At 52.1% G+C, this 26676-nt stretch overlaps 3 protein-coding genes and 1 pseudogene across 3 annotated transcripts; 2 read left to right on the forward strand and 2 right to left on the reverse strand.

The window, feature by feature from the left end:
* The first annotated feature begins 965 nt into the window (after window positions 1-965).
* LOC149809569 (soluble inorganic pyrophosphatase 2 pseudogene) lies at window positions 966-2739 on the forward strand (annotated as a pseudogene).
* An 855-nt stretch (window positions 2740-3594) lies between these two features.
* Window positions 3595-7391, reverse strand: LOC149809570 (putative monogalactosyldiacylglycerol synthase 1, chloroplastic). Its single transcript, XM_089994763.1, has 6 exons — window positions 7257-7391; window positions 6509-6626; window positions 6141-6430; window positions 5289-5572; window positions 4406-4761; window positions 3595-3905 (listed from the first exon to the last, which is right to left on the reverse strand). The coding sequence occupies exons 1-6, from the start codon at window positions 7389-7391 to the stop codon at window positions 3595-3597; spliced, it is 1494 nt and encodes a 497-aa protein (XP_089850889.1).
* A 7595-nt stretch (window positions 7392-14986) lies between these two features.
* LOC149809571 (uncharacterized) lies at window positions 14987-16765 on the forward strand. The gene is made up of 2 exons (XM_089994764.1): window positions 14987-15292; window positions 16517-16765. Exons 1-2 carry the CDS (start codon window positions 14987-14989, stop codon window positions 16763-16765), a joined length of 555 nt encoding a protein of 184 aa, XP_089850890.1.
* Window positions 16766-17612: 847 nt separating this feature from the next.
* Window positions 17613-21183, reverse strand: LOC149809572 (uncharacterized). Its single transcript, XM_089994765.1, has 6 exons — window positions 21119-21183; window positions 20563-20639; window positions 19638-19829; window positions 19353-19591; window positions 18391-18586; window positions 17613-17995 (listed from the first exon to the last, which is right to left on the reverse strand). Exons 1-6 carry the CDS (start codon window positions 21181-21183, stop codon window positions 17613-17615), a joined length of 1152 nt encoding a protein of 383 aa, XP_089850891.1.
* Between the last annotated feature and the right edge of the window lie 5493 nt (window positions 21184-26676).

Below are 26676 nucleotides of genomic sequence, written 5' to 3' on the forward strand. Positions count from 1 at the left end.
GTGTATACACTGCATCTCGAAATGCTCTTGGCATGGAGCGGGCTAAGAAAACGATCACGATCTGTGTCAATACGGCCCAGCGTAAGGGCAATGACTTCGCTGTCTCACTTGCTGTCGTTGAGGGTGATGTTTGAGGCACCGAAAGACCTCTCAAGCTCATGTTGTACCGTCAAGCTATCTGACTAGATAGGCAAAGTTGTGCATGGCATACATGGAGTTGGAGTGGATATAAATGGTGTGAGAGGCATGTACAGTTAGATCAGTGCCTTGGCTTTGTAATGACACTTTCCTTGTCAGAAGCTAAGGTCATTTTGTAATTTAATAAATGCACTTTGTAAATTGGGCATTTTCCGGAGCATTCTAGCACCATTTCAAGCAGTGAGCCAAAATGATTGGGCGGAATGCAAATGTAAAACTTTTGCCGAACAGCCATGATTGAGAGCTTTCCAATGATATATTTGGATGTTGCATAGAGTGAATGGTCAGGGAGATACGGAATCTGGACCTATAATATTGGCCCATACACTATATTATAGGTTTTATAGAGTATATAGGGCCTATACCACCCCCTCCAGCCCTATACCGCACAGCCTCACTGAGGCTGTAACAGTTGATGGTCTCCTCATTGGAATGTTCGACGTTGTCCGTAAGGGCATCAGCGAAGTCGTGCATTTCGTGCGTGCTATGAAAACGTTTCTTGTGCCAATGACCAGGCTTGCACCGCTCATGGACCATACTTACTTGCATGGACCATGCCGCATGGTCATGCAATGCCTCATCCAATATCTCGAGATAGTCGCCACTCAAGTACTGTGAAATTGCATCCAGTTTAATCGCGTTAAAATGCATTGACCACTGCGTTGCACATTGCAAGCAATTTCTCATTGTTGAACGGGTAGATAAATTAGAGAAATTTGGCTAGAGGCGCAAATCTACCCACGCATTTGACCTGAAGTCTAACCATCATGGCGAGCTCAACCAGAGGTCATCACCCATGGCATGACTGCAACATCGGCAAGGATGCGCCAGCGATTGTCAACGCTCTTATTGAGATTCCTGCCCGCAGCAAAGTGAAGTACACTTGCAGATCCGCTGAACACCCAGGGATGCTTTTCGTTGAGTCCATCCTTTATTCATCTATCGTGTATCCCCACGACTATGGGTTCATTCCCAGGACATTGTGTGAAGACAATTGTGCTCTGGTACGAAACTGCCCAGCTGCTGCTTCTATGTCGGAATCGACATGTTACGGTTGCTTGAAACCCTCACTGCAGCATCAAAACGAGAACGAAATGATATGTTTGCATGCGTGCGCTTCTTCACTGTTCGAAGATACGTGTTTAGGTAAATCTGCAGCAGGGATCTGCGCTTGCGCATGGCAGCGCTGTCATGTATCTCACAGAAGTACACACCAAGACGCCGTCAACTGAAGTTCGCTCGCGACCAGCTGCGACATCACAAATTAAAAACGTCGCGAATGTGTATTGCTGAAATTTGGTGACGTGTTCCGCTCGTGAGTGAAGCGTTGGTGGCGAACAAGGAAACCGTCAGGAACCTTCAACTGGCGCAGATTCTTCACCTTCCGTGCCTCTGTGAAGGACTGAGAGCCTGCTCTGCGCCATACCGTACAAGCACTTATCGACTTTTGTTCAATGTCGATACCTAATTGCTTGGGAATGTAGCAAGTTGCTAAGGGTATCTCAAATTGTACCGACATTGGGGCTTTTTCCTGGAAAGTCGTTGGGCAGGGGATTCCCAGGACAGCTCGTAGGACGTTGAGGATCAAATGCGTGCTTCTGTAACTGTGGGGAATTGTTGGATCTTGTGAATCGCTTCTACACTGGCTTTCAGCGACAGCAAGGACGGCAACTTACGTGTGCGGCACGATTACGCGTTTACTTCTACTTAATCAGCGAGTTGGACCACAGGACGTGCTCATCTTGATGCAAGAAAAGGTCGTCCCGATGTCACTGCTGCGATGCAAGCCGATCGGAGCCATCCGTATGGTTGAGCATGGCGTCAATGACGTCAAGATCATAGCCGTCTGTCCTGACGATCCCATGTTCTCACACTTCAACGACGTCAACGAGCTCTCGGAGCACCGATTCAAGGAGATCAAGGCGTTCTTTGAGGACTACAAAAAGAATCAGTATCCTGAGGAGGAGGAGGGGGTGCGCATTCCGAAATGAGCTGTGTCACGAATTACCGCCCATTCGCGAGTAGGTCCATTGCTATTGACCAATGGTGTGCGAGGAAAAACACTCAGACAGGGCAATGTCGATGCATGCTTCCACTGACTTGTTGCTGACAGAAGTGTTTGACGATGCTGTCACAGTCCACATCAGATGACATGCGGCCTGCTTTTGGTGGAATTGGTCCTGCACCTTGTTGAGCAAGCTGCGCTGATACCGTGGATGCTTTGCATTGTCTGCCTAGCCAGCAGAAGCGCATTTCACCCGTCGTCAATGTTCTTAACCTTACAGGTTCTCTCATGTGCGGCATACTTTGAAACTAGTTCACGTGAAACAGACTGCGGTCATAGCAATCTGTCTGACATTGGTGCAGATCAAGACCCTTCCCCCCGATGAGAGGTGCTTCTCGCCTCGTGTGGCTCTAAGCATGAAGAAACGAGACAAGAACGTGTGGGTGGAGGAAGAGCTTCTTGGTGTTGAAGATGCCAAGCAGATAATCCGCGAGGCCATGCAGATGTACCTTGATGCTCACCCTGAGACCAAATAGCGCACTTGTGTGCCGGCTGCTGTGATGCTGACCATGCTTGCCAGTGCTGCGTAGCCGTCCCTTCATGTTGGGCTCGGTGGGGCTCACCAGAGTAAGGAGCCATCCTGCTCCGTTCATTATTATTGGTCAACCGACAATTTCACTCGGTCAAAACCAAGGCATGTGATCCTATGACGCGCCTTTATGGTATTGATAGTTATGAGCAATACCTTATAAATGTCTCGCCGACGCAGCCTTGCTATCCAGCCTCGCCACTAAATAAGTTAAAGGACGGTGTCCCAATGTGTGCTTTGGTATACATGCACTGATTGGACAAATGCAACAGAGACAACACTCTAATGAATTACCCATGATCTTGATGAAAAGGTTCATGGGCAAATGGGCTATGGGTAGCTCCTTGTAAATTCAATCACAAGGTTTAACATGAAAACGCCAGCAAAGGTCCTACAGCCACGGTCACAGACTGAAATCGACAATGATCCGGCAATCCTGCATCCATCAGCAAAGAACGACGGAGCGAGTGGGCTTATCAACAAACGTGCGCCCCGCGCATATTGCTTGCTCATAAATGTGTCATGCTGATCAAGTTCAGCACAGGCTTCGCCGAAGCAACAGTTGCCTTAGTGAAGTTGAACACCACACGAGGATGCTACAGCAACAGTGGATAACTCAACCGCATGGGCCACCCTCTCACGACCAAGGCAAGTGGTGATATGAGCTTGACCGTCTCCATCTCACTTGGCTTCACATTGCCGCGTTCATAGACAGGTGCAGATGACAATGCAATTTTGCACTCTGGTGTCGTCCACTGCTGCCACGAAGGTCATGTCAAGGTGCCATTCCGACGGCTTGTATTCAAGCCACCACCGCTTGCTTGGTAGCAAGTTCCGGGTGCATTGTCAGGGATGCAAGGTCCTTGACAATCTGAAAAAGCGCGCCAGGCCGGCCCAGAGCAAGGCAGTTTGCCTTCATCTCCTGTAGCAACTGCTTGCCACTCTCCGAAAACCACTCATCCAAGATGCGTGCAATCACCTTGGGCTTTCGCTCAAATGCGCCGCACTTGTTATCCACAACGTACGGAATGTTGCCTTCCTCCTGGCAAGGGACGTTTCCATTGAGAAGGATTGGCAGGCCCAGTATAAGAGCCTCGGCGATCGTCCCAGGGCCTGCGACAAATTGTCGCAGTCAGGCTTGATCTCACCACTGCAATGCCACTAGCCTTCCGCGGTTGCACAATAGCTATGGCAACCGACGGGTGTAGACAGCCGATTCAGCAAATTTCCCAGCCTCGTGCAGTGATGTCGAGCACACCGTAACAATACCAAGAAACGAGCGGTCACGATCCCTCGCCGCCGAGTTTACAAAGAAAAAGTACGTTGAATCTTTGCGTAGTAGGAAAATGCCGTCAAGTTCACAAAAAACTCGCCCATTTGTTGGTATTGTCATGGTAATTACACTATTGTGCATGAGGTCAAGATGCGAAAGCGATGTCTAGCTCACTTGTCCAGCGCTCATCATAGCAATGCCAACAGGCTTCAGAATGCGCTCTACACACGGGAGGTGAAGCGGCGAAGGTGTGGAACAGATGGCGGAAGGCACGACAGGCAACCCGTACGCTAACTTACATCAAGCCACGACTGTTACATATGATTCTACGAAAGCGCACCAGCTTTTGTGATGACTGCGTCACAAGCTGCCATGTACTCGTGCATGTTGCTGACAAAGCCACGAGCATGCAGCTGGACATCGCCAAACTTCCCATTCTCCAGCTGGCTCTGAAGCTTCTGATTCCGGCCACAGATGACAACCACCTGGCACTTGGTGCCGATCTTGGCAATTTCCTTGACTGTCTGTTCCAGTTTGCCCATGCCCTCCCCCCCCCCAACGAGCAGCACAGCGGGCAGCGACTTGCTCATCCCCAGCTTTGAGCGAAGCGCAAACTTTGGCGGCAGCGGCCTTGAGAACGCCGGCCTGATAGGAAGCCCGTACTGCGTGATCTGCGTATCGTTCAAGCCCATGCGCCTGCACGGCAACAACACGTTGTCAGGGCTGAACACGGGAGGATCGTGCAGGATGCCGTCGCTGTCAAGGAAAGGACGTCGTTGCTATTGATGAGCAAGGTTTCTCTCTTCGATGCGCCTTCACACCAAGAAGCAGCAACATTTCTGGCAGGTCATTGGAAGTTCGTCATTGGTTGTCACGAGCCAAATGGCTACTCAAGGCACGCCAGAGTTGCCGTTGTGGTGAACATGAAGGCATTTTGGCGTGAATACTGTTCGTGACGAGCACCTTTTCGAGGTGCAGCAAGCCGGCCTGCAATTCAGGAATGTTGATAACACCTCGCCCAGACAGTCCGCTGCGAGGTGACACAATTATCAAGAGTCAGCGCTGACTTGCCTCCACCTGACCTGCCTCCTTGGCTAGAGAATTCCATGCCTTGAAAGACATCATAGTAATCACGCTCAGAGGATGATGGTCACTCAAAAGAATATTTTGAGTGGATCCAAAGCAAAGCAAGGCATCCAGAGCCGAACGAGATGAAGCCACACCGAGCTCTCCGATGGCACTCGTCGGTGGGAACGAAGCAGGTGGAGACGCCTTTGTGGAACCACATGTTGCTGCACGTCGTGAAATCGGTGACGACGGTGGTGAAGTGGATGGGGTCCTGAATGCCGTTGCGGATGCGCTGCTGCAGCACTCGGATAGGGATGTGCTGCATGAGTGGGTGCACCGACACCACCAGGTCCGGCTCGTACTTGTTGAAGAGATCGTTCATGCCGCGTCCAATGAAGTTGCCGCACGACCACATGTAGGGCTTGTGGATTATCCGAGGCTGCGGTACACATTGCAGTGGAATGGACCATGTTTTGTTTTGCTCGCTGCGATGCAATGTGGAATTGTCTATGGGTCCCGCATCAGAGCTTGATGAGCATGATGTGATACATACACGTCTGCAGCACCATCATGGACAGGGGCAGTGTTTACATGCATCACGATGCTATCTTGAGATGACTGCATGGTGGTGAGGCATGCACGCTGTTTAGCTGGAGGATATCACGTCGGAATCCTTGCCTTTCCGAGTGCACGTGGAATTGTCAATGTCCATGTGGATGCGGCAGAGCTGTGAGAGATTGATCATCATCATGTGCCGCTTGCAGAGCTGCCCTTGGAGCTGGTCATGAACAAGCAGAGCCAGTTCGACGCTGGGACAAGCTCAAGGCACACGTTTGACACCAACTTTTCGCTCCCTACATTGGCCGCAAGGCATGCAACGTCACACGCACAACTGCACATGAGAATAGATGGCAGGCCTTCCTCAACATTACGGAAAAGTAAAACAATCAACGTAAGAATGATTACTCTGTTGGTTTGTATCCTTTATATATGGCGCCGCAACTCACCTGTGTGGAGAGGTACGCCAAGCGCCAAAGGATAGGGTTCTTGACAAGGAAGGAGTAGCTGTTGGGCATCTGGTTGAACGGCATCGGTGTGTGCTCCTTCCAGGCATCCACGATGTCAATCTTGTACTTGTTGCCATAGAGCTCCTTGAAGCCAGCCTCCAAAGCGTCGGCGGACGCCTTGTGGCCCCCGCCTGTGTTGGACATCAGGATCAAGATCCTCTTCTCTGAGTCATTGCGAGCGCGCTTTGGCGGGGGCGAGAGCTTCGAGGGCCCCATTCCAGCAAGCGCCGCTGAGGTGCCATATGGACCGAACTACGCATCATGACACACCGCCCGGTCAGACATCAATCTATATTGGCATGACCTACCTGGCCATTGCTTCTCCACGCCTCTGTGCATGCAGAGCGGTGCATGCATAGAGTCATTGAAATCCAAGGCAATGTTCAGGGACAGGCAGGGTTGATCATGTTCCACTTCTTGGGCCCGCTACATCAGCAGCACAAACCAGGTAACGTCTTGTGGACATGCCCAATAGTGCTCTACACAACGTAACAACCCAGGTTCCCAACCATGACCACACCTGTATCGCAAGAGGACCTGGTCCTAGTGTATGCATGCGAGGCTGATTGCTAGACTTGGCGTGCGTAGATAGGAAAATTATGGAGGCGAGAGCCTTGATGAAGGGTGACACTATGCATTGCATCATGCAAGCGTCACGCATGAAGAATCTCCAGCACGCAATGGATATCATGGTCAGTGGTGTTCAAGGACAAAACATCTTGAATAACAGCTTCACAGAAGTTTACGTTATGGATTTCCCTGTGCATGGGATTGCACGCGTCCCTTATGCACCCAATGTGATGTAGGGTGGGGTCATGAATGCCAGAGCGATGCCCACCCTTTGCGAAGTCCATATGCGAGGGAATCTACATTCGCCTGGATGCAATTCCATGCCTGTGTGTCTGATACTGCTTCGTCTTAACATCTGGCATTCACAAACGCTTTCTCGCGTCGTTCGACTGGACAGCAAGTCGTGTTAAACCCTATTGAGGTCATGTCCAAGAAACCCTGGCAACAAAGTTGAACGTGCTGCACTATGTCACCTCGACGTCAAACCCCAGAACCCATTTGATGGTATGTGAAGGAGACGTTATCCATATCCTTATGACAACACGCCATTGCCGCATTCGGCGCAACTGAACCCATGATTGCTGATTCAGCACGATGCTTTCGATCCCCAAGCCGCAACATTGCGTCCCTCGTCTTGCAGCAAACCATGACCAGTAACCTCAAGTCCTGAATATAAGTTTAGGCGAATTGAGTTCACATTGCTGTGCCAGGCCAGGGCAACACAATGCATCAAGTAGGACCGAGATGCAAAATTCACCAGGAAGATTCGAGCTTGTGAGCAAAACGTAAAATTGCAACTTTAATGCCCCTGGATGAAATTCAAGGAGCGCACAAACGTAACACCCCCGGCTCCTATGCCAATCCCAGTTAACCACCTTCGCGCCACGTCACGTGGGCCCAAAGCACCCTTCTTGTTGCCTCGTGGTAGTTTGCTGTTGCGGGGAAGCTTAGCACTGCAGGTAGTTGTTGCCTTATGTGGAGAGTTCCATGTCCCTGCCCCTGATGTACCGCAGGCTACTGGAAGCGCTTGGACGCCGAGCTGCGTGCGAGATAAATGTGCTTGGGCTATGGACGCCAGAGGTGCGTGACTACTTTCAAATTTGCCGGATGCGGCCATCGTATACAAACGGAAAATTCGGGAATCCTTAAAAACGCTCAGGGTCGACGACAGTAGGCATGCTGGCTGAGTGCTTAACAGAACCCTGTCATTGCACATTCAATCGGCTGTTGGTAAGGGCTATATGTCTGACATAGATGACGTGCGTATGCGCAAACGCACGAAGTCGCATGAAGCCTGTTTATGGGAGCGAAGGCACTAATCTAACACTAATCTTTAATAAAGATTAGTGGTATTGTTCGCGCTCCACCCCCACACTATGCCGTTACGTCATCAGATCTATCGGTCCCTATCTCGTGAGTTCTGTCCAAAGTACCGCCACAGCCTGTGGCACAGGACCTGGAAAGACATTATTGGCTATTCAAATTAGACGACATTCAAACACAGCAAAGTGGACTGTTCGCTTGACGGTTTGATTGGATATTCTCGGTAACACATTATCAGTATCTAGTGTCGAGACAACATGCGGCATCGACATAGCTTGTAGTGAGGACTCCGTGGACATCCGAATGCTTGGAATTCGGACTGCGTTGTCTTTGCCTCGTTTATCGTTTCACTCAAGACAGCTCAGGGGTTGCCTCGCCCTCAGCAACAACATGCCAGAAAAAAGGAAGCGGTCTGCTCAGCCATCTGAAGGTAAGCAGCAAATTCGCTCCAGACGCAAGCAATTTTTGCGCGCTAAGAGGTTGATGTAATAGTTGAGAACGTATGAATGCACGGCAATTCCAGGACATTGCTGTGTGGCGCTGCAGGCACCGCGAAAATACACAGTAGAGCCGCCTCTGCAACCAAGGAAGATAGCAAACATGGGACAAGAGCTTGTGCACAAAGTGAACATGACATTGATGAAACAGATACAAAAGCGCGTGCCAAGGGGAGCGCAGGAACAAGCAAGTCGGCGTCCAAGGCGTCCCGGGCCGCTGAACCTGCCAACAAATACTCTTCGGACTATTTCCTCATGAAAAACGAACCAGAGAACTTCAGCATCCATGATCTCGAGAAAGCTGATGACCAGACTTGTCATTGGGGTGCGCTGCTTACACTTCACCGTGGATTTCCCAAGTGTTTTCCTGCAATATTCTTCACATCGCGGGGAGCTAGCCACTGCAGGCAAATTTTGACCTCTGAAACCTCAAAACCCCCTTTTTCCCAGGTTTAGTCCGAACCTGAGGAAAAGCAAGCTTCAGACTGGTTGTCAAGTTACCTACATAATGTACCAAGACATCCTAACGTGGTGGAGGCAAGGGCACAGTCACGCCCCCTCGGCTTCTGCAGGGTTTGGCAGGAGTCCTGACATGCTTACACCAATGTGATGGCTTATAAATTGTTCAGAACCCAAGACCGAAGCTGTATAATGGTGCAATTTCATGAACGTGCAGAAGGTGTGCGGAACTATCGTGCTCGGAACATCATGCAAGCCATGAAGAAAGGGCAGCAGGCATTTTTTTACCACTCAAACTGCAAGGTGCCAGGGGTGGTGGGCATTGTCGAGATTGTGAGAGAGGCATATCCAGACCACTTTGCCTGGGACAGGAGCTCGCCGTACTTTGACGAGAAGAGCAGCCCCGAGAACCCGCGCTGGTTCATGGTGGATGTGAAATTGGTGCGTTTGTCAAACAAACATCATCCCTATTACTGTTTACCGGCATATTGTTTACTTGGCTGCCGCCTTTTGTTCTCGTTGCAACTAAGCGTCTGTCAGTGGGCCCCTCAACAACCTCTTCGCTGTCATCTCACACTACAGTTTCACGTTCGCTCAGATGGGCAGGCTGAATCTTGTGCTGCATCATTTTAATACCATGCCTGCTTTCGGTATGCTTGATTGCACAAGAATAGCCTGGACATCAAGCATGCGGCTGTGTGAGTAAGGTGTGCTTATGGCTCAATGGATGCTGACGTGCTCTGGCTGCGGACAAGTCTTTGGACTTTGAAATTGACCATGATTTTCGAACGTGTAGGTGCGGAAACTGAAAGATATTGTGAGCTTGGAGGATATCAAAAAGCTCAAGGACACCGAATTACAGGATATGCAGCTTCTCACCACCGCCAGGCTTTCGGTTCAAAACGTGACATCCCGCCAGTGGAACAAGGTTCTCGAGCTTGCTGAAGAGCATTGACAAGAAGGAACATCTCCATTTTCTGAGTTTGAGGAGTGCAAGTGTCGACATCTTCGAGAACACCAAATGTGTGCCTGTTAGGCTTTGGTTCACTGGTTGAAAAGGGCCTCTATGAATGGCATTCATGGCTGGGATCCATGGCTACAAATGTTGTGTGACATTGAAGGCCTCGAGACTGAGTGTGCAGACATAGCCCTAGCATAGCTGCTGAGCAAGGTCGGTGCACATCCCAGACACTCCCAGGGAAAGCATTCTGATGATGATGTATCCTTTTTCATCACTACCGCATCCACAAGGACATTGGCAACTTCAAGAACTACTTGGGAATCTGCAATGCGAATTGTAAGGATGCATTGTTGCCTGTCGAGGTTGCGTTTTCGTGTTGCCCGTGTCCGCAATGGATACCAAAGACCTATCTGGCGATGGCGAGGATGGTCAATCCAGTTTATATGTGAGTTTTGATGCCTGATTATTTGACTACTGATTGTCACTAGCGTTGTCGACGACGCCGATTGCGAAGAACTCTTCGGAGCCTCTAACCCTATATCACATACATGTATTGCATTATATTTCAAAGACAGGGTGTTCTCTCACATGAAATCGTCATTTTTGGCAGGTAGTTGAGCTGTAACTCATCGTATGAAGGAACACATGGTTTGGAGCATCCAGCATTACTGCTCCCGGCGATGAGGCACCTGTGCCTGAGGAACCCAGCCTGGAGATGATGAACGTAGCCATTTTAGCGTTCCATTCAGGCAGATGCCTTTGTGACATCATCCGCAAAGGACTGCTCCTCCCAGCTGTAGTTGCAGGTATTTCTTGGGATGTATTGGCCGTTCAGCCACGAGGGTGCTGCTGTTTCGCCAGCAGTTCCGCCTCACTTGCTGCAAGTCACAGCCACGGATTGGTGAGCACATCGTACTGGCCCTGGCAGCACATCTTTGAGGGACTTGCACACTGTTCCTGTTGGGGTATTCGGGTGTCAACGTTGTAATGTTGTCTGCACAGATCTACACACAGTCATACGTGCGTCTGCACCAACATTTTGAAGCCTACAGGATTAATTAGGCACTTGTACCATGGCTGCTGTCATATTCATTGCGTGCCATGTAATTGTCACACACACAAATAACCCAGTGCTTGACCTATGTTATGTTACTCCTTTCACTGGTTCCTTGACAGCTGCTGTGCACACTGCACTCTGCTTACCTTCCTGGGCAGGAAGCCCTCTCCTTCCGCCTTGGTTCGTGTCGCTGATTCGTGTACATGAGCTTCCACTGGGCCCATGTTGTCGAGCGTCCGACCTCACAGAGTGTCCACGGCTGCTTCGGCGACGGACACCACCACCTATTGCAGACGAGTACTGGCTCCAGTCTCGTGTCCCGTAAATCCTGTATCGTTCATCACTCCAGTCTTTCGACGTCCACCAGGACGTGGAGACGCAAGCACGTTCGTGGGAGCGCCTTGTAGCTCCTGGCGACAAACACGTGCCTGTCTCAAAGGAGTGCATGCTGCACTGTTGTGGGCCGTCGGGTTCTGCGGCCGAGAGAGACCTCGACCTAGAAGATTTTTGTAGTTTCTTCTTCTCGGCACGACGCTGTATTCACGGACATTTGTCAGTCTCGAAGCCTTCAAAACTGGGAGATCGTTAAGGGTCGCAGGGGTCTGTTTGCCTGGAGCCCTCGTGTTGCAAACAGGGAGTAAACGGATCATGTAACGGGTAGCAGGGTTCACGCCGCGACACTTCACCATGTCTGTTCAGATGCAGACGCAGATGCTCAAAAGTACCTAGCTGAAGGCAAGTATGGTGTTTCATCAAGTAACCAATGAGCTCAGCTGTGCTTTGTGCAAGGGCAACGCGCGCATGTACTACAAGTCCCTCTCTCGTGTCGCCGTGAACGTCGGCTCGGACTTCCATGCGGGGTGTGATGAACCGCAGGAAGATCCCGGCGTGGCTTAGGTTGCTAGTTTTCTTGTGTGTTTTGTCTTTGTTTGTGTCATTGTTTTCAGTGTTAGTTTCTGTGTTTTGTCCTGTTTGCCAGCCCTGTCGCTTGTAATAAAAACACCAATGAGTCATTGCTGCAATCGCCCTGCATTCAAGCTGATGCACAATTCCACATCTGTGCGGTCCTCTTGTTGCCTAAGATTATCTTGTACGTGACAATTTGAAAGACTGGCGAACTTCACCTTTGCCAGCTTCTTGTTGTACTGCTCTCGCAATAGTGCCTCCTGCTTGCGCTTCGAGATGATCCACTCATTGTATGCTTGTTGACCGCGTTCTTGCACTCTTTTCTCCAATTCTCTAGCAGCTAATACCTCCCGGACGCGCTTCTGTGCAATTCGCATGTGTGACAACCGGTTGTTTTCCTGCACAGTTCATACAGAAGTCTGTTATCAGATGTGCGGCTACTCTCCCGAAATGCTTTGGAACCACGTTCACTTTTGTATCCACCATGGAACTGTCGAGGGCTTACCACTACGCCATGGGGCATGATGGTGAAAGGCTACGTTGCCATTGCCTCCCTGACACGTGCGTTGTTCTTCTGAGAAGTATACCACACTACAAGGGCAATGAAGCTCTGATGAGTGCCCGGAGTTTCAATGGGTGTGGGCACAATACGATGGTTTTGTTTGTTTTATTTGTGAACGCAGATTGCGATAACGGCGGTTTGACATTATGGCAAAAAGCTCACGGCTTGAAAAAAGAAAAGAAAATCAATCGGGAATCACGCCAGGTCCACGCAAACGAGCACTACACCTACGAGGAAGTTGAGCTGCGGCGTATGTGTTACCTGCATGAGATAAGTCTCACAACATACCTCATGTGTTGAGCTCCAATCAAAGAAAACTCGGCCATCGGGAGTGCGCTGCTTGATTTTGTTCTGTACAAAGGCAGCTGCAATGGCATTCGTGGAATGGACATCTTTTCGCGTGAGTGAGCCCAGGCTTGCACTTTCTTGTGCAAGGATCTCCTCCTGCTTTACAAGAATGTGCCTTGGCATTTTCCAACCTTTTGGCTCCATCCAAGCTGCAGTATACGAAGGGCGCCATATGGGCCTGCAAAGCAAGGTAAGTAAAGTTTATTGGCTTTCTCTTTTGTAAAAGACCCAAACAAAACAAAACAAGTACTCCAGCCCAAAAACAACGACGTATTAGCTTCCATTTATCCACAAACAGAACTGCCAGGAGCACACACCCGTCAGTCAAGGTTGGATGAGCTGGACCTGCACGTCTTTCCGTTCCTCCGTCACTTAACGTGCCGTTCCGCGTGCCCCCCGATCCCTCAGCCGTTGTAACCACCATGATTGTGATGATTGGAGCGCGCCTAGCAATTTGGTTCCTGACAACGCAACAAATGATGTCATGCACAATCCCTCCTAACGCGTGTGTAGGCCTCGTCAAGTATGTTGAGGATGATACTCTCAAAGGATTGTGAATGGGTTGCGTTACGGAACTGGGGTCATGAACAGCAGGCTTGCAGCTGGCTTCAGCCCCTCATGAGCACATCTTCCTTGGAGTCCCACCTGGAAATGCTCTTGCTGCCTGGGCTCCGATCTGGTTCACTTGACACATTGTGGGCATCTTCCCTCTCATGTGCCACCAGCGAGCTGCTTGAGCTGCTTACCCGGTCTTGTCTTCTGCAGAATGTCGTCACCATATTGCCATCGCCGATCACCATGCCTTACGGGAGAGGGGTCCTCAAAGCTGAGGCCATGCCTGCTTCGAAGCCACTGGTTGTTTGCAGACTGGGTGATACAACGACGCACGTGGATCACAGCAGTAACCAGCTTAAACGACTCCTACGTTGCAGCAAAGCGGAATTTGCGTTCCAAGGTCCAGGGGATGCTGCAAAGAACGTTCTGAAACACTGCAATCGTGAAATTCCTGTACCTCGATGCCAGATTGTGGTGTAAGATATTCACCTCTGATCAATTTTGCATGCATGTTATCATGATCATGGTGCCCCGTGAAGTGTTTTCCTCTAAGCGTTCTCACCATCGAGGGGACGAAACTACCCAGAGAGCGACCACGAGTACCCTGACAGATGAACAGATGTTCCACCTTTTCAATAGTGACATAATAGTCTATCAGTGACTTGCGTGGCGTTTGAACAGGCGCAAGGCTCGTTTCGAGTGGAAAAAACCCATTGAATGCTCCGAGGGACACCGTCACACTGGGGTCGAGTCACCTTGAACTTGACCACGCAGTAACCCAGATGAAGCCTGCAGCACTATGCTGGGTATCAACCTCGTTCACACACTTTTATGTGATTTTCATACTGAAACGTAAGGGCATTCGCTTTCTCTATTGCTGAGCTTCACCTGACTTCGGTGATGTGCATGCATATCGGGTGTACAGTGCGGTTGGAGCGGTACTTGGCAGATCCTCGTTAAAGCATGCCACTTTTTAAATAATATTGTCGTCAACGTTTGTATGTATAATGATGACCACTTGAGCACTGTTCTCCAAGTCTAGGCGATGCTGGTCGCCAGCACTTGTCCCTTTTGGAGCCTGTTGCATCCCTGAATTTGCACGCATCAGAACAACTGTGACATCTCGTTGTCCAAACTGTCGACGCAGCACATTAACCATGCCAGCGATCGCGGCATACAACAAAATCAAGTCAAGGAGTGGGGCGCCCTTGGATTTCTCCTTCAAGGAAATCAACAAAATGCAAGGTAACGGAATTCAGACGACATGGAGCTGGAGACACAGGATGGTCTGAAAACATGCTCCGATACAATGTACCGCACTTGAGGCGACACATGATCCCACATACGCATGGCGTGTAAGCTTATCAACAATGCCAGCCTGTACTACTGCTGACATGGATGGACGTGGTGCATCAGCCCCGACGCAATTGTCACAACTGCCCTGGCCTGATGACAAATGGGATAAATCACAGGTCCGTTGCAGGATGACAGGCGCCTCGTGCCATCCACAGGGGGGGGGGTGCTTGAGTGACGGGCTAACGTCCTCTGATGTCTCTTGCAGACGCACTTTATGAGGAGGCGGAGTCAGGCTTCCCCAAAACAGCTCCGTTGGTGCATGTCGACCCTGAGAACCCAGACGACACGCCCAGGACACTCACTCTGCCCCCTCGGCCGAATGTTCAGCTCAACACTGTTGCTGTGCGGCTAGGAAACAACAAGCTCACAAGCCTCAAGGGCCTGTACGACTTTATAGTGCATGTTGTTGATGACCCGATGGAGCTGAGGTGGCTTGACCTGTCCTGCAATCACCTTTCAGGCATTGATGACGTGCTGTGCGAGTTCCCGAACCTGCAGGTGCGTGTACGCAGTCGTGGGACGCAAGACCACATTGCATGTAGTGAATGCCTGTGCCCATGCTTGCTCAAAATCCGTGAGCCACTTTTTGCACCCCATGTCCATGTGGATGCGGTAGTATGGTAAAAGATACATCATTACATCGCACAGAGAAAGAGCAAGAGCGACGGCTTAGGCCGAAAACAACCGCATCAACACATTCGAAACAATACAGCTCATTGAACGTCAGCGGTCGGGACAGGCAGGAGGGTAGTATGGTAAAAGATACATCATCATCACGTCATCATCATGAAGCAAACTCTGCGGCCAGTGACAGCAGGTACAGTGAGCAACGCCAATCCTCACAAAAGGGATGTTTATGCAGCATGGACATCCATGGTTCAATCATGCATCTTGTAGTACTTGGAGTACATATAGCAGCGCTGCACCATAAAGGTTCAAATGTCCATGTGGATACGGTAGTGCTGTGAAAAGATACATCATCAGAATCCCGCAATGTATGTGCAACACGTGCGTACGGCTCGCGGCATCAACCCGCCCATGCACACAGAGCTCGATGAACACACTGGGAGGACAGGCAGGAACGATGCGCTCACCCCCGATTCAGAGCAGCGGCCCAGGTTCATCGTCCCAAAGCAGTTGAAGTCCACAAGACATGTCCAAATGACATCTGAGCAGTCTTGCACTTCTGGTCCAGGTTCAGCACTCCCATCTTCAAACGCTTGCAGGGAACAACCCTCAACAAGCACATCAACTACCAGGTACCATGCTGCTGTTGTGTGAAAACACAGGGTATTGATGGATCTAATTACAAGACAATTACTACGCAATAACCGTCAGTCACGACTAATAAAGCGCACATCCAGGGCACCAATTAAGCTAGATTGATCGTAAGAAGTCCTCGATGCTGGCATGCATCGACGTATATATTCGATCCGGACATGGACCCTCTTGAGACATCTCTAGGCATCCTCATGTGCTCGAACCCGTACCACCGATTCCTAGACCTACCCGCCAGATTACGTACACGGTCATGTGCACGGCCTTGAATGCCCTCAAGTTACACAATTGTAAGGCCTAGCCATCACCCCAACTAATGCGCTATTTCTGTTATCTAATCCCTACAGGATTCACACATAACAGTGGCATGGTTGTCGAGCTTCTCTTGGTGTCGAGCACGACATGCTCTCCAAGTGACGAGTGATTGCAAGACTCATGTTGCAGGTCATCTATTTACATGGAAACCGGATAGAGAAGCTCTCGGAGGTTGCGAAGCTTGCAAAACTGCCAAAGCTGTCAAAGCTTTCGCTGCATGGGAATCCTCTTTGTGAGAAGCCCATCTACAAGATGTACACCGCTGGCCATCTACCCAACCTCAAGTGCTTAGATTTCGGCACCATTACCAACGTTGACCGCGACAAGATAGACACATGGTTTCGAGGCCATGCCAAGCGGCTGGAATCCAGGTCATGATGCAGACAATCGGCATCTGACAAGGCTTATCACAGCAGAGGATCAAGATGTATAAATGTGAGGACAATCATCAACCAAGCCTCGGCAACAAATACAATGCACATGCTAGTTAGCACAATAGTCGGTCGCCTGGTTACGTCGAGAAACGTACAGAATAGTTCCTGGCAGTTTCCAGGTTCTCAGCAGTCAGCAACCTTAAGCGTGGAGAGAATGAATATAGCTGGGGCAGTCCACATAGGGCTAAGGATGCCCTTGTCCTTTCATGAGTGCCAATGCTGGCGAGGAATGACATACTGTGATGATGATATGCGTACGGAAGTCCATGCGACAAAATGCATGCTTGAGACAGCGATGTACGAGCTGTCTACAAAACATTGCCAGCTACAATATTGTTGAACGCGATTTGCAAGCTTTCGCGACCCATTCCCTTGCAGGTTAGCACTGCGGCAATTGCAATGCGTGCAACGCAACAGCAGAATTCTATGAAGCAGCGCGCCAGATTGAGCTGCAGTATCTGATGAGCCTTGACAATGTAGCATTTCAACGGTGACGACAACAAAAAATACAACGCGTTACATCAAGTCTGTTAGGAGTGATGGGCGTCCCACGTGGCTAAAGTGTTCTCAGATATTTACAAAGTTGATGCTTCTATTTCAATTTGAAAACCCATCTGAATATACCGCCACTCCTGCGGCAAACAAGGCTTCCTACTTCCAAACTCCCAAGCGAGCTGTCAAATCTCAAGTGCATGTCTGGATCCGTGTCCCGGTTGGGTATTGGCATGTCGTGTTTCTTAACACGAGCTAAGCTTGACAGCTACACGTGGCCATCTTCAGGACTGCTGGGCTCAAATGGCTGGGCCACCACCATAGGGGTTTGGTGGTGGTGTGCCAAACACACCAGACGAAGAAGGGTATGCACCGCCGCCACTTGGAGGTGCGCCATAAGGGTTTGCATAAGGGTTGGCAGGCGGCGGAGCACCATATGGGTTACTGGCCGGGGCACCATACGGGTTCATTGGTGCGGCAGTGGGGGCCCCATATGGATTCTGAGGGGCACTTCCATAAGGAGGCAGAGCAGAAGGCTGCATGGCTCCATAAGGTTGACCCCCTCCAGGTGCTGGGTACCCTTGGGTTGCTGAAGCGCTGGGGTAACCCTGAGGAGTTGACGTTGGGCCGGGTGAGATGACGTTCATGGTGACAGGTGCTGGCTGGTGTGGTTGCTGAGCGCCTGTGAGCACAAGCACCTGTCAACGGGAATCATGTGGTGCAGTCTGACGATTGGAAGCATCAAAGAATGATCATGCTGCTTCTACTGACATGTTCATCTGTTTGCGTGAATTGCCTTCTAAAACCTGGCCCGGAAACACACTGCAAACCAGTTGATGGAGCTTTGAATAGTTTATGATTGCCCTCCCATCGCCTGTTGATACAACTTAAAGCAGCCTGAACTTTAATCAAGGAATCGGGGAGCATAACCCGTGTCAAAGTTGAAAATCCGGTCATGATATGTAATATTTCATCTCTTTTGTGGTTCTAAAATGCATGCCATATCCCCTGATAACATCTACAGTCCCGTGGTAAATGTACGTTGACGTTTGCTGCCAACGCTACAATGATGCGCACCATAGGCTTGTTGGCCACCGGTTGTGGGGTATCCAGCAGGCGCTGTCTGGCCAGGATACCCTGACTGCATTGGCTGGTTGGGGTACCCCCCAGGCATCTGTTGCTGGTTGGGGTAACCGGCAGGCGCCTGTTGCTGGTTGGGGTAGCCACCTGGAGCCATCCCATACGCCATTCCCAGCTTGTCTTTCTTTGCCTCCTGCAATCACTCATCGGCATAAAGGTTGAAAAGACGCGAGGCAGATGAGACGGAAAGTTATTCTCGAGGTTACGCACTGGTCGTCTTTGGCAAAACATCCTGACGCGAAGTACTGCTCACAATAAATTGCCCGTGACACATGAAAGACAACACAAGCACGAAGCAAATTTTGCCATTGAACAACGAATTCGTCCACAGCTCCGGGATTTCGAAATCACTTATGCCTACTGATAAGGTAACGCTTTCGGTCTGCCTCGCGCTTGTGCATGAGGTTTCACGTGCACCTGCACTTCCTGCACGAAATTCCTAAAGGATACAAATAGACTGCCGCGACCATGACATGGAAGATTGCAAATGTCGTGGCGTGTCCCATGTCCAGAAAGACCACGTTCCGCGCACGTGCCTGTGGTCTTCTTGCAACCTGGTGATAAACAATCGGGTACATTCACTTGCACCTCAGTTGAACTGGTTGCACAAGCGAGAAGCAAGTCGTACCGCCATATCCATCAATTTACCAAGCATTATCACGACGTGCACTTGCGGGTTGTGCGAATCGCAAGTGCAAACCAAAGTATAGGGAGCTCGGCAACTTGGTGTCTTCAAAAGCGTGAACATGCACTGAAGTTCTTAAACTTTTGTCGCCAGTGTCGTCGGCAAAGCACACTCCACGCCGTGGACCACGGCTTGGACCACGCATTATCTCGAGATACCAATTTTTAGTACCATGACTCATGGACAACCCATGCAAACGTCAGCTGAAAAGCACCTTGTGGAATACGAGCACAATCTCAACTTCGCCTGCAGTCCGGCCGTTTCGATCGCAGATGATGACGCGACTCGATTCCGTCCCGACCACCAGCACATTTGCCAGGGGCACGACTGCTCCGCCGATGAGTGTGTCCGTGCTCATGGTGTTGTGATCCCACACCTCCAACCGAAGGCTTTGTTCCTTTCCGGTGATAGGAAAACGATTGGTCTCGTTCCATACCGGCTTTTTGCCAGCATCTGCTCTCCAAACTTCGATTCAGGAAATGAGAGAACTTGCTCTCACACTTGCGTGTGATCATTGTCAATGGCCTCTTGGCTGCTGCTGTTGCCACTATGGCACCATCACAGCGTAAACAGTGAAGATAGATCACGCAAAGGCAGCACGAAACAGCGGTGAGAAGCTTGCCTGTACAAGTTCGAGATTGCCATACGGGAAGAGAACCCACAACCACCCTGAAAAACGGATCTTGCCGGCCTGCATGGTGACAAGAGTGTTGTTTCGTCAGATAAAAGTATTAGTTGCGATACAGAATGTAAAGATCTGAAACGCACGCATTTCTGGCACGTGATAGCCAGCAGTACAACCCATTCTTGCAATACGGTGAAGGAGGGGGCCATGCTGCTTGTGTACCCTAATAGCTGCCTAGATGTTAGCCATCCTGTGATCAAGCCAGACAACCGCCATTTGTAATACTTGCAGGGTTGGTAGCATCTCTTGAGATAGATGACCCAAGGGACCAAGCGTCACTGCCAGTGAAACTGCCCCGTTCAAGGAATGCACAAAAGTTTTGTCAAAACCATGAGATGACAGCGGCCGTCTGAGCAGGTTCCTTTGCCCTCGCCCAAATTGATATAACAAATGAATGAGTGCCTGTGGACTTCACGAAGCCTAAAGGGGCGACAACATCCAGCATGGCTGGATGGTGTTGCTCCCCCCCCCCTGCTCTGCTTATCAACGAAGACAGCACAACACGGCATGCATATTCGTCGTCGGTAATACTCCATGGGCCAGAGATGAAGTTCTCGAGGACATGCAGGATGAACCCACTTTGGAAGCCGCTTTCCCGTTCCGTTTCTTTCTTAGCTACATGGTAAGCAACACTATGCCTCCATCGAATTGTCGTCAGGCGTGGGTGCCTGGAATATACCTGACCATAATTTATGTGCGCAAAAGAACTTGTTGTGAACGTGTATCCCAGATATTATACTTGTAATGGACGTGCAGAACCCGTCCAGAAGATCGTACCAAACATTTCCACGCTTTTCAAGTCTCGAGCGCATAGCACTGCAGGACACATTGCTCTGTTAACAAATGTCATGTGTCCGGGAATCCTTGGGTCCTACAGTATTCTCGTCAGTGACAAACAAATCTATCTCAACATGATCACGCTGCTAGCCAAGCCTATTGGCAATAGGACGGAGAGCCCAACCCCTGGGCCAGGCAAGACATACGATTCTAGCAGTATGGGACCACCACGACAATAAACAGAGACGCAGGGGTTCGCATTCACCCATGCAGTGCTTCACCAGGCAACGTACGGAAGGCCATCGGTATAGCACACTTTCTGAGTTCTTACCATCACCTCAGCTACTCAGGGAGAGACGAGTCTCCAGGTGCAGCCCGCATGACATGCAGGATGAACTTGATGGGTAAAACACATGATAATAAACGAAATGACGCCTGTTAACGCTATTCAGCTCAGTAGCAGCTTCTCTTTTGCAGCCCTGACAGCAATCTCACCCTATGTCAGGCAACGCAAACACCATGTTGCAAAAGTGACAGCACCTCGGACCTCAAGCTGCCCACCCGTCTCCTTGACTTTCTCCATGTAAGTTATCGATGACAACACCTTGTGAAAATGTGGACAGACTGTAATAATCTGGCCAGGGTATATTGACAAAGCAAAACGAAGACGACTCGATGAGGTACCTTGATTGTGATTTACAAGACGCGGTTCGGTCTAAAGTTGGGTGCCTTGTATTGGGTGCAATACATGCCCTCAGCGTCGTTGCATCCCTTCTCAACGGCCTGAAGACAGGAATGACTAACCAACAAGCAGGTGCCTGGAATGCCCCAAACCTATCGCACACTCGTTGACGCATCAGGCTGAGCCTAGCATGATTGAGATCCAATTTGAGTAGGAGCTTGTGGTCGATTTTGAGCCGATAGAGTCCCCTATAGCATAGTCTTTGCTGGAAACAGTTCACTTCGCCATGAAGTTGATCTTGGGCAACCTGGAGTTCCCCCTTCAACTGTCCAGCCCGCACATGCCAGTTGCTTGCACTGCGTTTTCCCCCCTCTTGTATGCTTCCGGAGACTTTGTTCCAACTTTGGGTATGTGCGCGGCCGTTTGGTTGGGCATGTCACTTGTCAAGTGCGCGGATGTCCAACTCCGCAGGCATCAAGGTTCGTGTCACATCCGCCCAGTGAGTATGATTAGCAATCAAATAAAACCATGCTATGATTGGCAATCAAATAAATTCATGCCAAAGCTGATACAAGACAATCTCTCCTGCGACAGTCTCCGAAAGGAACTGGAGGGGAGCTTACTGTAAATTATTGTGGTGGAGTCCTCTTGCTCCATAGCTTGCCTAAGAAACCTTCCAGTGGAAAGTACGACTCCAACCACACTTCTCGGCAGACTGGAACAGTTTATTTGGGACATTTCACGGAATTCGCTTACAGAAATGTGGCCTCGTCTCTCAAAAAAACTCTGGCAAAATAGCTATCTGACTCGCTCTTCTACTAACCAATCTTTCGTTTTGGTGGTCTTTCCTGGTTTGCTAGCCCTGTCGCTTGTAACACTAACCAATCTCAACGTACGCTGTGCGCAGCATGGCCTGTGCAGGCAAGGTGTGTTCTCGCCTGACCAGGGCCTTGTGGCAGCAGCGCAAAGATATCCAAAACTACCAAAAACTCAGCAGACAGTAAAGCAACAAAATCCGTAATGGACACTCGCAGTCTTGGAAGGCGGTTCCTGGTTTCTACCTGTACGGCGGGCCAGCCTCGTGAGTTGACACGAGTGTCTTACGATCACAATGCTGCCAACAAGCGGTTGCGCTCCAACTGCACTGGCATGCCACATCATACGCGGCTGTACTTGCCATATACCTTTCTTGTAGAAGGCTTCGGTGCCTGCAAGCGACAGATGTGAGTCACTTTATGAACATATAGCTTTTCAGCCGTAGAAGACTCAGGCACACAATACTGAAGACGTTTGGCACAGCTCTGGCGATACAGGCAACCAGATTCAACCTTTTCCCCAATACACCTTTGGTATGTGCTTGTACTGTGGTACTCTAGTTTATAGATAGTCTGCGATAGTGATCTCTTGACTCATCTGTGATGCGCCTGCTTGCCCCTCTAGCTTGCCTGCTCTGTTTGCATGCTCGCCCTTAAGCGGAACTCGCGAGGCTTGCCTCAGGTTCTTTATTTCGAGCTACTGCATAGCTCGAAATATACCCTCCTCCGCGGTTAGCCGTGGCTCCCTCCTCGTAGGTGTTGTTATTCCAGTTGTGTGCATACATCAGGTGTGTGCTTGGCAGCTAACTTTGAACGATCCGTTGGTTCGACCACGTTTCACGTCCGTCGACATCGTATCTTGATCTTTTATTTGATTCTTGTCTCCTTTCTTCTCGTCTTCAATATTGTTGATTCGTTTTCTCTGCTTCTGCCTGTCGTTTGAATGGTTCGCAAGCCGAGCGCAGCGAAGCGTTTGCGCAGCAAATCACTGAACTCCAGGCTGCTCTTGCTGCGCATCAGGTTTCGCAGCAGCAGCTGATCGAACAGCAGCAGCTCAGGTTTGACCAACAGCAGCTGCAGTACGACCAACAGCAGGAACGTTTTCAGCAGGTGTTTGAGGCGTTGCAAACCCTCTAACCGCAACCTACTGCACGCAGTGAGCGAACTTCCGACCTTGTCGATTCGCCCGCTCCTGTTGCAGCTCCCGCCCACCGATCGCCACCACCCCTGACCATCCAGCCACCCACGTGGGTTTTACCTGCTCCTGCGTCACACCGCGACGTGCCTCACCGGACCAGTGTGAACCCTTACCCCCACGACGCCACTCCCCACGTCACCCCCACGAATCTCCCATTCAGCCTACGCTGTTTACCCTTGTGTCGACGGCAAGCAGCAGTTGTTCCTGGGTTTCCCGGTCGTAGCCTGTGCGAAGGAGTTTGACCACGTCAGCCCCTATCAGCTCGGTCAGTTAGCCACCGCAGCGTCCCCCGTTTCTGCCCCCCTGCTCTCACCGACCGCCGCAACACCCTTGCCCACGCTCAGCTTCTCAAGGAGTCACAGCCAAAAGCGCTTGAACTGCAATTCCTTGGATCTGCCGTTGCTTGGCAGCACGCCATCGTCCGCGGCTTTCGTGCTCTCCTCGACCAGCGGGCGTCCATCCCCGCCGACACCCTCTTCGCCCAGCTCGAGCTCGGAGTTGACGCCTTCGAGCTCAACCTCGCCAACCAGGTCGGTCGCCTCAAATACCTCGGCCTGGCTGGCGACGAACAGCTCTGCGACCCTGCCCTTCGCTCGGGCATCATCACCCAGGTAGGCAACCGCCAGCGCACCGCCCTCCACAACCCCCTCCTCACTGCCCCGGTTGATGTTGACTGGGTCGCCTTCGACGTCTCCACCGAGCTCGCCACTGAGCACGCCAAGCAGCTCACCAAGTTGCAGGTGCGCGAGGCGGTCGCGAAGCAGCGCGAGTGATGTGTTTTCAACGCACCCCTCGCACGGTGTCCTCGGACGGCCACCTGCATCGCAAGACTTCGGCTGTGCGCGGATGCTTGGCGCGAGATCGGTGCGTCGAGCGAGGTCCTGAGCTGGATCGAGGCGGGCGTGGGGATCGAGTGGACAAAGACCGCCTACCCCTTTCCACCATGGCAGTTGTGCGGTCCCGCCGGACGCGGCGAGCGATTGGGACGCTCTGGTCTCGCGCCTCCTCTTGGTTGGCGGCCTCGAGTATGCGCTGGACGAGCGGTTTGTGTCTCGCGCCTTCTTGGTCCCCAAGAATAACGGCGGCTGGCGCCTGGTGGTGGACTTGCGGTGGCTCAACTCTCACTGCGTGAAGCAGTCGGTGCAGTACGAGACCCTCAAGTCCCTCCGCCGCTTCGCGATGCGCAACGCCTGGATGGTGAGCTTCGATCTGCAGGACGGGTGTTACCATCTTGCGATCAAGGAGGAAGACGGCAAGTACTTCACGTTCTGCGTGAACGGCGAGTGCTATCGCTGCGTCGGCCTGCCAGTTGGCTGGACGGCCAGCCCGCGGATCTTCACCAAGCTCATGCGACCGGTTGTGCAAGCGCTGCGGAACCTGGCGACGCCGACGCCCACGGACGGCTGGGGTGCCCACCGCAAAAAACGCCGCCGCCACACCCTGCGCGTCCTCCCGTACCTCGACGACTTCCTGCCCAGAGGCTGCAGCGAGCGCTGCTTTCGCAGCGAAGCAGCTCTTGTCTAGCCTTGGGCTGTGTTAGAACGACAGCAAGTGCGTGTGGGCCCCGACGCAGTGCCTGGTGCACTTGGGGCTGGAGGTGGACACGCGCAGGGGGGTGTTCCGTGTGGACGAGCGACGGCGCAACGCCATCCGCAATGCCGCTCGCAACCTCCTGTGCCGCTCGTCGGAGTTGGCGCGCATGGTCCGTGTGCGCGACCTGGCGGCGCTTTGCGGCAAGGCGGTGTCTGTGCAGCTGGCGGTGCTGCCGGCGTGCTTTTATCTGCGCAGCCTGTACGACGCCTTGGTCACGAAAACCAGTTGGTCGAGCCGCGTGCGGCTCTCCCATCGCGCGGTGTAGGACCTGCAGTGGTGGGCGCAGCTGCCGCAGCGATGGAATGGTCATCCCATCGAGCTGCCGTTAGCGGAGGCGGAGCTGCATGTCGAGAGCAGCAGCTACGGCTGGGGTGCAATATTCAACTCGATGTTCCACGCTCACGGCTTCTGGCCGGTAGCCTCGCCTGCGCACATCACGCTGAAGGAGCTGCGCGCCGTGCGCCTCGCGTTGATCAGCTTTCGGGAGCACGCTGCCGACAAGTACATCCTGGTACACGAGGACAACATGGCTGTGGTGGTGGCGTTGTCCGGGCTGTGCACGCGCTCGCCGGAGATGATGGCCGAGCTGCGCGAGTTGTGGCAGCTGCTGACCTCGGAGCACATCGAGTTGGTGTGCCAGTACATCAACACGCACGTGAACCCTGCAGATCCTGTCAGCCGCATCCGACGGCCCGAGGACTATCAGTTGGACGGGGCAGTGTTTGCGAGCCTCGACGAGCGCTGGGGCCCACATAGCATCGATCGCTTCGCGGCAGCGCACAACACGCTGTTGCCTTTGTGGAACTCGGAGCTGCACGAACCTGGCTCGGCGCGCGTCAACGCGTTCGCTCAGTCGGACTGGGCAGCTCCTGGTGCCACCCGCTTGTGCGATTGCTGCCGCAGCTCGTCCAGCACCTGCGTCGCACGGGGGCCGCGGCCACAGTTCTGGTTCCGCATTGGCCGGCGCAGCAGTGGTACGCCCCCTTAGTGGGGCCGGCGGACGAGGTCGTCCACTTGGCGCCGCGCAGCCCGAGTCTTCTGCTCACGCCCTTTGCTCCGTTTCCAGAGTGCAAGCGCTGGAGCATGATGGCAGTGCGCGTCTCGTGCACACCTACGCCCGCCCCACGGGCTGCCTCATGAGCAGCGTCCCCTCCGATCGCTTCTCCTCCCTCCTTCCTCCCCACCTCGCTGCCGCGGCCTCGGAGCTGCATGCTGCCTCGCTGCGCGCCTCGTCGCAGCGTGCCATTGCGTCAAAAGCGCGCCAGTATGAGTTGGCGGTTGCCCAGCTTGGGCTCGGCGACCCCTACCCGGTGCAGGACCACAAGGTGTGGGCATTCGTTGTCTGGCTGCGCGACCGCGGCACCGTGCATCCTGCCGCGGTTAAGCAGTACGTCTCTGCCGTGGCGACGGTGGCGCGCTTGCGCGGGCAGTAGTGGGTGCATGGGCCCGAGGTGGCCTCCATCATTGCCGGCTGCGTGCAACACCTGCGACCGGCACTGGACGTGTGCAAGCGCGGCTACTTGCCGGCGTCTGTCGCATTGCAGGTGTTGCGGGCTGGGGACGCCTTGAGCGACCCTGGCGACATGCTGGCCGCTCTCGTCGTCCAGTTCTGCTTTATCTTCTTCAGCCGCGGTCACACCGCGCTGGCGTTGCTTGAGGCGGATGTGACGCTCTCGGACGACGACGTGTCGCTGGTGGTGACGGCGTTTTCCCACAAGGGAAAGTCGGCCGCCGAGTCGGCGCGGGTCCCCCCGCAGGTATTCCCCACGATGGGAGTGCCTGAACTGC

This window comes from Nuphar pumila, unplaced genomic scaffold (assembly GCF_984573655.1).
Source record: "Nuphar pumila unplaced genomic scaffold, dmNupPumi1.hap1.1 HAP1_SCAFFOLD_1026, whole genome shotgun sequence".
NCBI classification, from domain to species: domain Eukaryota; kingdom Viridiplantae; phylum Streptophyta; class Magnoliopsida; order Nymphaeales; family Nymphaeaceae; genus Nuphar; species Nuphar pumila.

Coding starts and splice junctions, on each gene's coding strand:
- LOC149809570 (XM_089994763.1), bottom strand. CDS start 7,391: ATGTTGCGGCTTGGGGATCGAAAGCATCGTGCTGAATCAGCAATCATG. Junction 6,627..7,256: donor ACCATCAAATGGGTTCTGGG/GTTTGACGTCGA, acceptor CTGCTGATGTAG/CGGGCCCAAGAAGTGGAACA. Junction 4,762..5,288: donor GAGTGCCATCGGAGAGCTCG/GTGTGGCTTCAT, acceptor GTTGCCGTGCAG/GCGCATGGGCTTGAACGATA.
- LOC149809571 (XM_089994764.1), top strand. CDS start 14,987: ATGTCTCTTGCAGACGCACTTTATGAGGAGGCGGAGTCAGGCTTCCCC. Junction 15,293..16,516: donor GCGAGTTCCCGAACCTGCAG/GTGCGTGTACGC, acceptor CTCATGTTGCAG/GTCATCTATTTACATGGAAA.
- LOC149809572 (XM_089994765.1), bottom strand. CDS start 21,183: ATGGAGAAAGTCAAGGAGACGGGTGGGCAGCTTGAGGTCCGAGGTGCT. Junction 19,592..19,637: donor GACAATGATCACACGCAAGT/GTGAGAGCAAGT, acceptor TTTGGAGAGCAG/ATGCTGGCAAAAAGCCGGTA. Junction 17,996..18,390: donor CGGTGGCCAACAAGCCTATG/GTGCGCATCATT, acceptor TTGTGCTCACAG/GCGCTCAGCAACCACACCAG.